Source organism: Rattus rattus, chromosome 1 (assembly GCF_011064425.1).
Source record: "Rattus rattus isolate New Zealand chromosome 1, Rrattus_CSIRO_v1, whole genome shotgun sequence".
Classification (NCBI taxonomy): Eukaryota; Metazoa; Chordata; class Mammalia; order Rodentia; family Muridae; genus Rattus; species Rattus rattus.
Genome location: NC_046154.1, coordinates 259,128,304 through 259,141,843, shown reverse-complemented (window position 1 = coordinate 259,141,843; position 13,540 = coordinate 259,128,304). Strand labels below are relative to the sequence as shown.

The 13,540-nt window shown below is 43.6% G+C and overlaps 1 protein-coding gene across 1 annotated transcript in view; it reads left to right on the top strand.

The window, feature by feature from the left end:
- The first annotated feature begins 2,775 nt into the window (after positions 1–2,775).
- Positions 2,776–13,540, top strand: part of Syt10 (synaptotagmin 10) — a 64,716-nt gene continuing 53,951 nt past the window's right edge. Inside the window, exon 1 of the mRNA XM_032919629.1 lies at positions 2,776–3,050. Within this exon, the coding sequence (XP_032775520.1) occupies positions 2,900–3,050 (151 nt within the window). The 5' untranslated portion in view covers positions 2,776–2,899. The remainder of the gene's footprint in view (positions 3,051–13,540) is intronic.

Below are 13,540 nucleotides of genomic sequence, written 5' to 3'. Positions count from 1 at the left end.
TCCACAAAACACAAAACCATGAAGCATAATGTCTCAGTCAGGGTCTCTATTCCTACACAGACATCATGACCAAGAAGCAAGTTGGGGAGGAAAGGGTTTATTCAGCTTACACTTCCACATTGCTGCTCACCACCAAAGGAAGTCAGGACTGGAACTCAAGCAGGTCAGGAAGCAGGAGCTGATGCAGAGGCCATGGAGGGATATTACTCACTGGCTTGCTTCCCCTGGCTTGCTCAGCTTGCTCTCTTATAGAACCCAGGACCACCAGCCCAGGGATGGCACCACCCACAATGGACTGGGTCCTCCCCCCTTGATCACTAATTGAGAAAACGCCTTACAGCTGGGTCTCATGGAGGCATTTCCTCAAGAGGGTAGAGGGCTCCTTTCTCTGTGGTAACTCCAGCTTGTGTCAAGTTGAAGCACAAAACCAGCCAGTTCACACAATATATACGTAAAAGAACTGTAAGGTTTAAAAGGAAGGAGGAGGAAGAGGAGGAACAGAAGAAGAAAAATAAAAGAAGCCCTGAGACAAAGAATCTTTCAAAATTGTCATTGAGTTAGTTTTGACTTGATCATCTACTGCTGAACGTGTGGCCTGGCCTTCAGTATGTTTTGTATACCCAGTGAGACTCTACTGGAGTAAACTAATTTTTCATTTGCAAGCAGTTACCAGTTGGAGTTATATTCTGGGTAAGGTGTGGGGGGTTCTCTCTACTCCTCTTCATACTCAGACCCCCAGTCCCTAGTCGCTCTAGGCTCAGGTTCTTGGCCACCCAAGAACTGTTGGGTATGAGTTTCCTCTCCTGCAGTAGGATTTCAACCCAATCAGATACTGGTTATTCCTACAACAGTTGTAGCATTACTGCCCCGGTGTATCTTGTAGGAGAGTCGCAATTATAAATGGAAGGGTTTGCAGCTGGGTCAGCTTTTACCTTTCTTCTTCAGAGGCAAGCCAACGACTTTCCAATACCAAGAACACTAGTCCATAGGAGTGAGGGCCCAGTGTAGGCAATAACTTGATTTCTCCACGTTCAATGAGTTGTGTAGATATTTTCTTTACCAATATGACTTCATCGTCAGCTAGTGGAGAGCCACCAATACTTTGGCAACAGCCTGGGTTGTTTGGGGACTTCTATAGACCCCTTTGAAGAACAGCTACATTAAATGTAACCTATCCCTGGACTTGGAAGCTTCGTTTAATTGAGGGATGTGCCAGTGGGGCTCTGTTTCCCCATTATTTGGAGATCTCAGTTAGACCACCTTCATATATGTACACATTTTAGAAGCTTCTACTGTATTAGGTTTCTATATGATTCCTCAAATGGCCCTTAGTTTTAAGTGTCCCTCCTCCAACTGCCTCTCTTACCTTCTGCTTTCTCCCTCCTCCCTGTTTGTTCATTCATTCCGGTACAGCTTCTTGTGGTAGCTTGAATGAGAATAGACTCCATAGGCTCCTAGATTTGAACACTTGGCCCTCCAGGAGTAGCGCTATTTGAAAGGATTAGGAGGTTGCCTGGTAAGAAGTGTTTCTGAGATGCTAGTCACTGGGATTCCTGGGGTAGAAAGTGTTTCTAAGCATTGGGAGCTAACCCAAGAAATGGGAATGGGCTAGATGGGGGTGGTGGGGCTGGGAGAGTGCATCGGAGGGAGAAAACTGGCTCTGCTGGCAGGATCAAAGTAGTTCCTGGGAACAGGGACAAAGAGCTAGGAGGGTCTACCGTGGGTGGTCTGTTTCCGGTCTGGGGAGGAGTCTGGGTAATTACAATCTGAGGGCAAGAAGGAAAGTGAAGATTGCTTTGTCTACCTGTATCCCAGGCAGGTATGACCAGAGGGTTTCCAGGGAGCACCTCCGGGGGCTGGAGGCTGAGAGATAGGGATACAGGGAGGGTCTAAGGCTGTAAGAGAAGCTCTGCATTATCATGTGGGAAATGGGAACAGAGAGGACCTTAACGAAGCAGCAAATGGTTTACAAAGCTGGGGATAAGACTGGCGACTCTAAAGACCTTTGTTCAAACAGGCTGATAAAAAGACTTCAAAACAAATTCTTTACAATTAAAAATGCCCCTGGAGCTGATTGCACTGAACCTAATCCCCCACACTCAATTGACACAGAAGTCTGGTCTTCGCATTGTTTAAGCCTCCAGCAGAGAAGAGACTGGAATCAAGTGGTGCCTCCCAGTCACGAGTCATGATTTCAATAAATAAAACCCTGATGGATGGCATATTTCGTTCTGTCATCTACCGAGGAAGATTAAATGCAATGAATTCAAAATTACCCGTTCACAGTGCCGGGTAAACCGGCTTCTGGTGAACCTCACTCACTCTGCTGATAAAAGTGTTCTTACCTAGACTGTTCCCTATCCCCAAATTGTCATTGTGCCAAGTCGTTTTAAAACAAACTGTAAACAGGTATCATTCCACTTCGCACGACCTGTCTTCTGATTACATTTATTTTAAAATAAAAATAAAGACCATCAGGTCTGGAACGGGGAAAAGATTTTCCTTTCTTTTTTAAGAGATACAGAATCCGTGAGAGACCAGGGAGTAGGAAAGTTGGACTGAAATGGGGGAATGGGAAGAGTGTGACTGGGGCTCAGGAAGGTGTGTGGGAACCGCTGGAGGGCATGGTCGCCTCTGCCACAGCTGCCCGCGCCAGCCTGCCATTGGCCGAGCCGCCTAGCACCCGGGAGGCGCCGTTCTGCGCGCCGCCGCCCCTCGCTCCCCTCTGGCTGAGCTCTGCGCGCCTCCGAGCGCTCCGAGGAGAAGCGCAGACCTGGCAGCAGCGTCCGTCGGCGCGCGCCACCCTCCTGCGCCCTTGCCAACCATGGGGCCAACTCGCAACTCTTAAGGCTCAGCCTCGGGCCAAGGGAAATCAGAGAAGCTGCGAGCAGAAGCCAAGATGAGTTTCCGCAAGGAGGACGGGGTGAGCAGCCTGTGCCAGAAGGCGCTGCACATCATCACCGAGCTGTGCTTCGCGGGCCAGGTGGAGTGGGACAAGTGTTCGGGCATCTTTCCAGCCGATAGGAGCGGCCAGGGCGGAGGTGGCACAGGTAAAGGGACAAGCTTGCGCTCCTCGGGACAAGGGGCATTTGGGGGGCAGACTTCCTGGCTGGAGCTTGTCTAGTTGGGCCTCGGGGATTTGTTTGCTGGGTTTGTCGCCTGCACCTGCTGGGTCTCTGCTCCCAAGCTGTTCTCGCGCTCTCCCACCTGCTGCTCTAACACCCCAGGGACTCAGTGCTCTAGCTTGTCCCGCAGGGTGCAGCAGAATCAATCACTCAGCCTGGCAAGAGAATCTGCGCTTGGCCTCAAGGAACCCAGTTGTAGAGGTAGGGCTGAATCGTCAGCCCTAAACGCAGAAAGAATCTCTCAGCTGTAACTTTCGGATGCAACCTGTCGAGCTCTTCAAAGCTTGCAAGGCGTTTCATAATGCATATGTAATTTTCTAACGCTTCTTGGTGGTGACCGTTAAAGGGTAGGGATTATTGACACCGGGCGCTCAGGACACTTTTCAAGAAAATGGAAAAGAGAATCTAAATCCTTTCCACACTACTTACTTGCGTCCAGAACCTCGGAAGGAAATGTCAGGGGGAGGAGATGTGATCAGATGACCCCAGGGTCACTTAATCGCTTTAGGAGATGCACCGGCTCCTTGTGTGGGGTCTTGTCGCATTCACTTTATTTTGTCTCCAGGCAAGGGTTTCTAGCTTCTGGGTAGCCAGGGCAACAGGTAAGCGCAACCACGAAGTCAGGCTCAGGAGAGAAGTGAAGAAGATGAAAGGAGAGTTATTTTTTGCCGGTCGACCCTAGGAGCTAGACAAAGGAAGGGAGTCGGAATGGGTTTGCTTTAGCTGAATCTTCGAGATGTTTACATGGGCTGTCTCCTGGGTTTTCAAATGCTCTGCGGATGGCAACAGAAGCAAAAAGGGGGGTTGTCTGAGCTTGTCAGAACCAGGGATTCTTGAAGCAGAATGATACATTGTTGCTGCTGTCAGTGTGATAGAAACAGTCTTTTTTTTTTTTTAATGTATAAACGCCACCAAAGCCGTTTAAACCGAGTTTGTGCGGTGTGTGTGTGTGTGTGTGTGTGTGTGTGTGTGTGTGTGTGTGTGTGTTATGCAAAGGATGGAATAAAAATCAAAGTGCTGCGACTGTAAGGACCTCTGTGAAGAGAGTAAGCTCCTCTGAAATGTCCTTAAGCGAACATTAAGCTTGGGTTCCAAATGGGGAAGGGAGAATACTTAATTCTAAGGACATGCATTTGGTCACCAATAGTCGACGACGGAGAGACCATAACCCCTAATTCTTATTCTTTCTTGGCCCTAGGGATTGCACAGGAAGAGGTGGTTTCCTGGCTCCCATTGGCTAACAGTGTAGAAATTACGTGACAAATGAAAACTAAAATAGGGTTAGGTTCTCAACCGTCCAAAACGTTCAATTGAGCAAATTCAAGCTATGTAAATTTCATAGTATGTAAACTGCAGGAAAGAGTTCTGAGGTTTTCATAATCACTACAGTGCATAACTGTAGTCCTAGTTCTTGTTAGACATTCATTTGTGGGGGAGGGTGAAGAAAAATGACTCTAAAACAATTGTGTGGATATTTTTCTCTCTTTAAGGAAAATGTGTATTATAAAAGTGGGATATCCTGTCTGATATGTGAACATAGAAAGTATCTCTCTAGAGATAGTCCACAAATTACACTTGACATATGAAGATAAGTGAGATTCCTCTGCTTGTTTTCATTTGTAAATTTGATTCAGTCCAAAGCAAAGTGCTCTAATTTTAAAACAGCGTCCCCATATTAAAGGATAATCAAAGCAGACTTGATGATTATTTGCTAAATGTTTGATTATATCGGTTAGCTACTCAGATGCCTGTTCTGTAGATTTTCTCACAATGTGTGCCCTTTTCATGGCTCCTACATGAAATCACTTGCAACTGTTGCTGTTGACAGCATGGTAGGTAGGAGAACATCGGTGGCTTTTATTGATACAGTGGTGGTTCACTTTTAAAGTATCCAGTCCGTTATAACTAACAGTGTTCGTTTTACAGTGCAGTGACTATCTTGAGTTTTGAAACTGCATCCCTCTTCAATCCTTCACACAGTGATAACAAGAGAATGAATGGTTCACGTAATCCCAGATAAAGCCATTACCCCAGGAAGGGAGTTAGGAACCTAGTATACCACTAAGACAGAGATACGCCCCCGAAGGGTCCACAGTCCAGCCAGTCAAGCTCAGGCATTGGTGAAATGTTGAAGATTTAGACTGTAGTGACTAATGCTAACTAAACTGCCCTTTTAAAGTGCTTAGTGAAAGTCATTAAATGAATCAACATTACTATATACAAGGCAGTCTAACAATAGTACTACAAAGTGAGCCCTGAGTACGTTTTTAAAAAAACTAGATGTGGGAGAAGCTTAAAAACAAAAGACATTGGTTGACCTTAAAATGGAGACGTTACCCTACAAATCCATTTAGTGCACAACAATGTTATAACCAAGAAAGCTATGGGGAATTCAAAAAAATAGGTTCCTCTTGGGTGTCATTTCTAAGATATACTATAATAGTATACATAATATTCATAATAATTTTTAGCTGCTTTTAAGCTATCGTTTCTGGACAGGTTTTGGTGGTTGCTTAGATGTTTATCAAGTTTAAGAAACTTATATTGCTGGAAAATCAAAGCTCCAAATCCATAGCTAAGCAAGGCCATTGACGTTCACAGTGTCACACCACAACTGTGGATAACTAACCTTAATATACATATTTTAATAAGCATAATTCATCAGTGTTTCAGGTTTGTTTTTGTACAATTTTATTATGGGGAAACAGATTCTAAAAAAAAAAAAAAGTAAACAAATTATTCCAAGTTCATTCTAGCATTTAAAAGTGCTATTATTCAGCAAGTATTTATCAAGAATTTTCTAATTGGCAGTGATACAGTTAATGTGCACGTTAAGTCCATAAATGAAAAATCTGGGGTGCATTCTAAAGGCTCAATAGATATTTGCTGAGTGAATGAGGTGTCCTATGGTAAATGTACTTAGTTTATTGAAATTCTATTAAAAAAAAAACAAAAACAAAAAACCCTAGGAATCTCTGTATAAAAGAGATACCCTTCAAGTTATGGTGAGGTTGTGTTCCAATCAGACACCAATAATAAAATTCTAAGGTGCATTTAATAAGCCCAGCCCACTGAACTGAAAGCGTGACCACTCTCTATCTTAACCTGTACTAAAAAGACTTCAGCTTGTAGCCAAGCAACACAAGAAGATGATACCAATATTTCTAACTTAAGACAAGGTCGGCATCCCAAACTCAAAATATGGTCTCTACCTTATCTCTTGTTTGATTATAAAGAAAAAAAAGTCATGAATCAGGGCCACTCAGTGGCAATTGTCTCCATTTTGACTGCATAGCAGGGATTCTCCAGATTTGCATTGATGAGATTAATGTGCACTTTAAATGTCTGGAATATAATGTCCTTGAAAACAGAGCTTTGTCTACTCCTACATCCCCAGTGCTGGAAGCATCCAAGGCCCATACTAGAGATTTGATAATTTGCTCAATGAACAAAACGGCTTCTTTAATGATCCCCAGTAGCAAAAGAAAGCGTGTGACTTTGCTTAAGTAGAAAGTACTGGATATAATAAAAACCTATCATTAAAACTCTTTTCAGTTATTCTAGTTTAACCAGGGGCCATTACTTGGCAGATATGAAAATAAAAAGGGAAAAAAGGGGGTTACACTTTAATCACAAATCACAAGTAGTTGCTGATGAGTACACTTAAGAGCCTTGGGCTTCTTAAACCCCAGCCGTCCCAGAAAATACTGGAAAACACAGACTTTTAACTGTAGACCATAGACTACAACATATGAGAAGGTAACAAGGTTTTCCCACTCACGATTAACTCAAACCTCGAAACTTCCTTTTTTATTATTTTTTATTAGATATATTTCTTTATTTACATTTCAAATGTTATTTCCTTTCCTGGTTTCCTGTCCATAAGCCCCTCCATCTCCTCCTCCTCCCCCATACAGGTGTTTCTCCCATCCACTCTCCCTACCAACCCCGCTCCCAACAATCCCCTGCACTGGAGGTCCAAACTTGGCAGGACCAAGGGCTTCCCCTTCCACTGGTGCCCCAACAAGGACATTCTCTGCTACATATACAGTTGGAGCCCAGGGTCAGTCCATGTATAGTCTTTTAGTAGTGGCTTAGTCCCTGGAAGCTCTAGTTGGTTGGCATTGTTGTTCTTATGGGGTTGCAAGCCCCTTCAGCTCTTTCGATCCTTCCTCTAATTCCCCCAAAGGGGGTCCTGTTCTCAGTTCAGTGGTTTGCTGCTAGCATTGATCTCTGTGTTGGACATGCCCTGGATGTGTCTCTCAGGAGAGATCTATATCCAGTCCCTTTCAGCATGCACTTTTTAGCTTCATCAATCTTACCTAGTTTTGGTGGCTGTATATATATATGGGCCACATTGGGGCAGGCTCTGAATGGCCGTTCCTTCAGTCGCTGCTCTAAACTTTGCTTCCTTATCCCCTCCTATAGATATTGTTTTTCCCCCCTTTAAGAAGGAGTGAAAGCATCTGCATTTTGGTCATCCTTCTTCTCAAGCTTCCTGTGGTCTGTGGAATGTATCTTGGATAATTCAAGCATTTGGGCTAATATCCTTATCAATGAGTGCATACCAAGTGTGTTTTTCTGTGACTGGGTTACCTCACTCAGGATAATATTTTCCAGTTCATTCCATTTGCCTATGAATTTCATGAAGTCACTGTTTTTAATAGCTGAGTAGTACTCCACTGTGTAGATGTATCACATTTTCTGTATCCATTCCTCTGTTGAAGGGCATCTGGGTTCTTTCCAGCTTCTGGCTATTATAAATAAGGCTGCTATGAACATAGTGGTGCACATGTCTTTGTTGTATGTTGGAGCATCTTTTGGGTATATGCCCAGGAGAGGTATAGCTGGGTCCTGTAGATACCCTGTCACGCAAACAGCTGTGCAGGCATAGGTTATCCATTTGTCATACTTGAGCATACGCACTTATGTGCACCAAAGTTGGTGTAACTATTTGTTTAGCCACATTCTAGTCTAAATAGGATTGATTCACATTAAAAATGAGTTCATGCAAAAGGTTATTTAAATCATTTTCTTTTATGTGTGTGGCTGTTTCTCCTGCATGGCTGTCTTTGCGCTGAGCGTGGGAAGTACCCACAAAGACCAGAAGAAGATGTCAGAGTCTCTGGAGTTGGAGTCACAAATGACTGTCAGCTGCCACATGGGTGCTGGGAACTGAAGCTGGGCCCTCTAGAACAATCTGTGCTCTTATCTGCCGAGCTATCTCTCCTACCCAAGGGAAAAGAGTTTAGTATATTGAATGTACATAATGTTGAACTCATACAGTTTCACATAGGGCTTCTTTTTTATGTGCTTGTAGATAAATGGATAATGGAAAACAAAACAAATTGGTTTCTTTTTCCTATTTTGTAATTACTTTTTTTTAAAAAAATCAAGGAAACCCTTGGGTTTGTATATTTTCCTACCACATTTAGGAAGCCACAATCTATGTTATTAACTATAATTCATTATTGTGGGAAAATGAAGAGTGTGATAGCGCAAAAGGGCTCAAAGTCCTATGCTTGAAGATTCAGAAACAGTTCCGCACCAAGGAGACTGCACTGCTGATAATGAGTATTCTAATAAAGGTCAGCAAATCATACCTTCTCCTTTCTAACTTGTACAGTGTCGATTTCGGAAATTAAATCCCCGTGTGAAGATACAGTTTCTGACGACTAACAATAGTTTGTCTTTGCTTTATAGCAACGGATACATCCTCTGTAAGATGTAAGGTTGTATCATCTGAGCTCTAACAATGGCCCAGGAGACTATAGCGGAAAAATTATGTGCACACATTCTCTTACCTGTGTGCCCAATACAAAGTCAGCCCCATAAGTGCTCGGGCTCCACACCAGTAGATGGAAAACAGAGAAACAACTGCATCTGTAGGCTGCACAGATGCCTTTTCTTATTGTGACTCTTGGAACAATCAGTGTAGCAGCTATCTACGGAGCATTTACATAACGTTGGGAAATCTAAGGATGATTGAAAGTGCTTTGAAGAAAGTGTGCTGATCTGTGGTGATGTTACCTTGTTTTATGTAAGAGAGTGGAGCAGCTGGAGAACCTCTTCCCCTCAGCCAATTGAGATAGTCAATTCTCATCCGTCTCTGCCCGGCCCCTCCTTATTCTCCTCTGCAAAGTCCCGCCATGATGATGCTGGAGTCAGAATGATAAAGTCATCTGGGGTAGAAGGAAGAAAGGAACTATTTATTCCGTTATTGTTGAATATGAAACGTTACTGCCAGCTTTCAACTGTTGTCTTCTCTTTAGTCTCCCTTAGTTCTGCTTCAGAACTCATAGAATTATAGCAACAATAGGCTAGTTTTATTTATAGCCTCAGTCTTATTGTCATTTCAAATCTCTTTCAGTAAGAGTTGTTAATACATCTGAGTGACCCACAGGTTAAGAACCATTGCTCTAAACCTTGCTTTCTTTCAAATTCTTGGCCTCTTATTTCTTTGTTATTATATGCATATATGTACACATATATTCCTAAACAGAACCCGTAAGCCTATAAAATGTTGATGGTATGTGTGTTTTGGTATTAGATAACCGATTGATGTTCTCTTCCCTGGAGAAGGCTGTTTTTCTCACTTCTGGTTTTCCTCCATTGCCTGGAGTTCTTTCTGTAGCGAGGAGGCCTCTTGGGCTCTTCTCCATCCACTTTGGTGTGGCCATTGCTGTAGTCCTTGTTCAGCTTGTGTGTAGGCGGCCATGTTAGTGAAACTTTACAGATGTAGCTTCTGACATTCTGAGGAGACACAAACGCCCTGATATTCTGACCCTTATCATTTGCTGACCCCCTTCTTCTGCAATATTCCCAAGCCTTGGGTATGGGAGCTCAGTGCTTTCTATTCACATGAAATTGTTATATCGTATGTATAGAAAGCTATCCTTTAAACTTAAACAATAATTTTTAAATCACGCATCACCTCCCTAAACATATAAGAGGGGGAAAAAAACAAAAGAAATAAGTACATTTAGTTAATTTTGAAACTTAACTTCTTTATATTTTCCTTCACAGTGTTGAGAACTGAACCCAAGGTCTTATGTATTTGTGGCAAACACTCCTGACCACTGAGCTACACCTCAAGGCTTAAAGCTAAACTTCTGAGTCCAGTTCTTGCGAGTAGGTTCTTAATTCAGAATCCATGACGCACTTGCTGGTTGGCCATTTTCACACAATGAAATGGAGAGAATTGGGGCTTTCGTATTAATATAAGCTCCATTAGCTACTGTTCCGTACAGCCTTCTGTGCAAAATGTTGAGTGTCAGCAGTATTGGTAAATACATTTTACTCATCGCATCTGTCAACGACTTCCGCTAAGAGCTTAGTGTATGAGGGTGCAGTACAACATCATTTGCTGGAGTGCATTTTTTTTTCCCCACACTGTGAAATTCTTACATGGATTTTAATGTAGATGCTTTTGTTTTGCTGCGGGCATAACTACACCACAGTAGCTGTTAGAGATTTTCATAAACCATGACTACTAATATATATAGCACTGGTTCTCAACCTTCCTAACTCTGCCACTCTTTAATACAGTCCCTCATGTTGTGGTGACCCCCAATGATAAAACTATGCTGTTGCTACTTCATAACTGCACATCCCCTACACATCATAATGTAAATACCTGATGTGCGGGATATCTGATATGTGACACCCCCCCACCCCCGCAAGGGGTCGTGGCCCACAGGTTGAGAATCGCTGATATAGCGTGACTTTGGCAACAGGAAATATTTTAAAACACACGTTTTATCATCAGTTAGGTATGATATTAATGCAAACTCTTTCTTCATTTACTGTAACTCAAAGGAAGGGCAAGGGGAAATGAAATTACAGTGGAATTCCTCAGAGGCACAGTGCAAGGGCACGCTGATTATATTACATGTCTAATGTAGAAACGAAGAACAGGGACTGCTTGCCGGTGCTCCGACTCCCCTTTCCTTTGTAGACGTAGAACTCTCGGTGCTTAGTCAAGTTTGTGGTATGCTCGTCTGACTAAACTGTGGAGATCGGAACGCCAGACTCCGAGCAGCAGTGTGATGGGGTAACCCCGCACCATCCCGTCGCCCGCCGTTCTCCATCCAGACACCTAGGATGTGGGCGTGGCAGTTTTCCTTGTAAAACTGGGGTTGAAAAAGCTAGCCAGGGGAGCAAATCTCCTTGGTGTTGCTGAGTCTGCCCTGGGCTGCTTGAGTTGGCAGTTTCTCTCCCTTAAGAACAGAAAACCTTCCTGTCTAAGTCACTATTAACTCGGTCCTTTGTTATGGAAACCAGAAGGAGGACTTCGCTGTTAGAACAGGTATTCCAAACGAATAGTATAAACAAGTTAGCTTCATCTCCCTCTCTGCCGTATGGTGCCACAAACAGACGCACCGTCTAGAGTCTGTGGTTAGCCAACGAGTAAAACAAGAACCGTCGAGGAAACGAAACATGGGACACACCCCGGATAGAACCACAGAGGCTCCTTGACTTTAAGATCACGCCTTCAGACATTTTGAAAAATTAAAATGACTACAGTATTTAAAAATACAATCTAAAATAAGAAGAGGTCAAGAATTTGAGAGGGAGAGGGGATGCGGTAGGAGATGGAAGGGGGAAAGGGACGGACAGAGGGAGGGAGGAGAAAGGGAGGGGCGAAGGGATGAACAGGTGGAGGGAGAGAGGGAAGGAAGGAAGGAGGGAGGTAGGAAAGGAAGGACTAGTGTGATATAGATACAATGTCCATAAATAAAGTTCTCAAAAGCAACATCGCTAGCCGGACCACCCAGTGCTACCCAGAGACTAGACCACCAACCAAGGAGTGTACAGGGAAGGATCCATGGCTCCATATCCATATGTAGCAGAGGGTAGCCTTGCCTGACAGCAATTGGAGGGGAGGCCCTTGGTTCTGGGGAGGTTTGATGGCCCAGCATGGGGGGATGCTGGAGCAGTGGAGCAGGAGAGGGTGAGTGAGTGAAGGAGCACCCTCACAGAGGCAAAGGGGAAGGGGAGAGGCCAGATGTGGGATGGGGGTTTGTGCAGGGGTAACCGGGAAGTCGGATATCATTTGAGATGTAAAAGAATGGAATGATTAATTTTAAAAAAGACACACATATAGATGTAGTATTTATTAACCCAGCGGTGGCTGTTGAGTTGAGGGCATGGCACTTGGTATATGCTTTTCTAAGCGATTACCTCCAGTTGTGCGGATCAAAGGTAGTCAGATCTGATGGATTCACAAGTCATAGTGAATACCATACTTGGAAATGCGAAGACCAAATATCGGTTGGTCTTCAGCAAGATTCCATTCATCTGAACGTTCCTGAAGACGCACTCCTTCTTAGAGTGGTCTTTTTGGTTTTGGGGGTTTTTGTTTATTTGTTTGTTTTTGTTGTTGTTGTTGTTGTTGTTCAGAACTCTAAGGTTTTATTTTTGCTGTATTAAAACATGATAAAGAGTAAATTAGAACATACAAAGTTGTCTAAGTACATAGCGATAAGACAGTAGTTATGCAAATGTCTGTGCTCAATCCACGGTTTTAATCTGATTCTTTAGAAGCCTAATCTTATTTCTGTAAACTTTATCTACCTCCAATCTTCAAGATATAATAAATGACAGCTCTATAATGAAATCATTTAAATTGTTTGGAGACTGAAGATTTCAGCTCTGGAGGGCCCATTCTCGAGCTTGCTCATTTTCGTGGGTAACTTGATTCAAAGGCAAGGTGTGCATGTGTGTGGCGTGTGTGTGTGTGTGTCTGTGCATGTGTGTGTGTGTGTGTGTGTGTGTGTGTGTGTGTTTGTCTGTGTGTCTGTGTATCTGTGCATGTGTGTGTGTGCCCTGTGTACATGCATGTGAGTGTGTGTGCACATGTTGCATGTGTGTGCACATGTATGCATATATATGCACGTGAGTGTGTGTGTGTGTGTGTGTGTGTGTATCGGTGCTTGTGTGTGCTCCTGTGCACATGCATGTGCATGTGCTTGTTGCATGCATGCATATTTGAGTGTGTGTGTATATGTGTGTGTCTGTGTATCTGTGCATGTGTGTATGCTCGTGTGCACATGCATGTGCACATGCATGTGCATGTGTGTGTGTCTGTGCATATGTGTGTGCGTGCTCCTGTGCACATGCATGTGCATGTGCCTATGTGTGTGTGTAGTTGTTTGAGTCAGCATCTTGAACTGAGCTCAGACTTCCTTGAACTCCTGTGAGATTCCTTCCATAGCTTCCTCAATGCTGGAATTGGAGACATGAGCTACCACTCCTAGCTTTGAGGGACTTCTGTATCTTAGGACTGAGCGTGCTTTTATTTTCTACTTCCTGTGGACCGTGAAGTGAAGAACTTACATGCTTTCATTAGTATGGTGTTTTGCTCAAGCATATGTGACTAAGTGGTCACAGGCTGAACCTTCTGAAATGGCGAA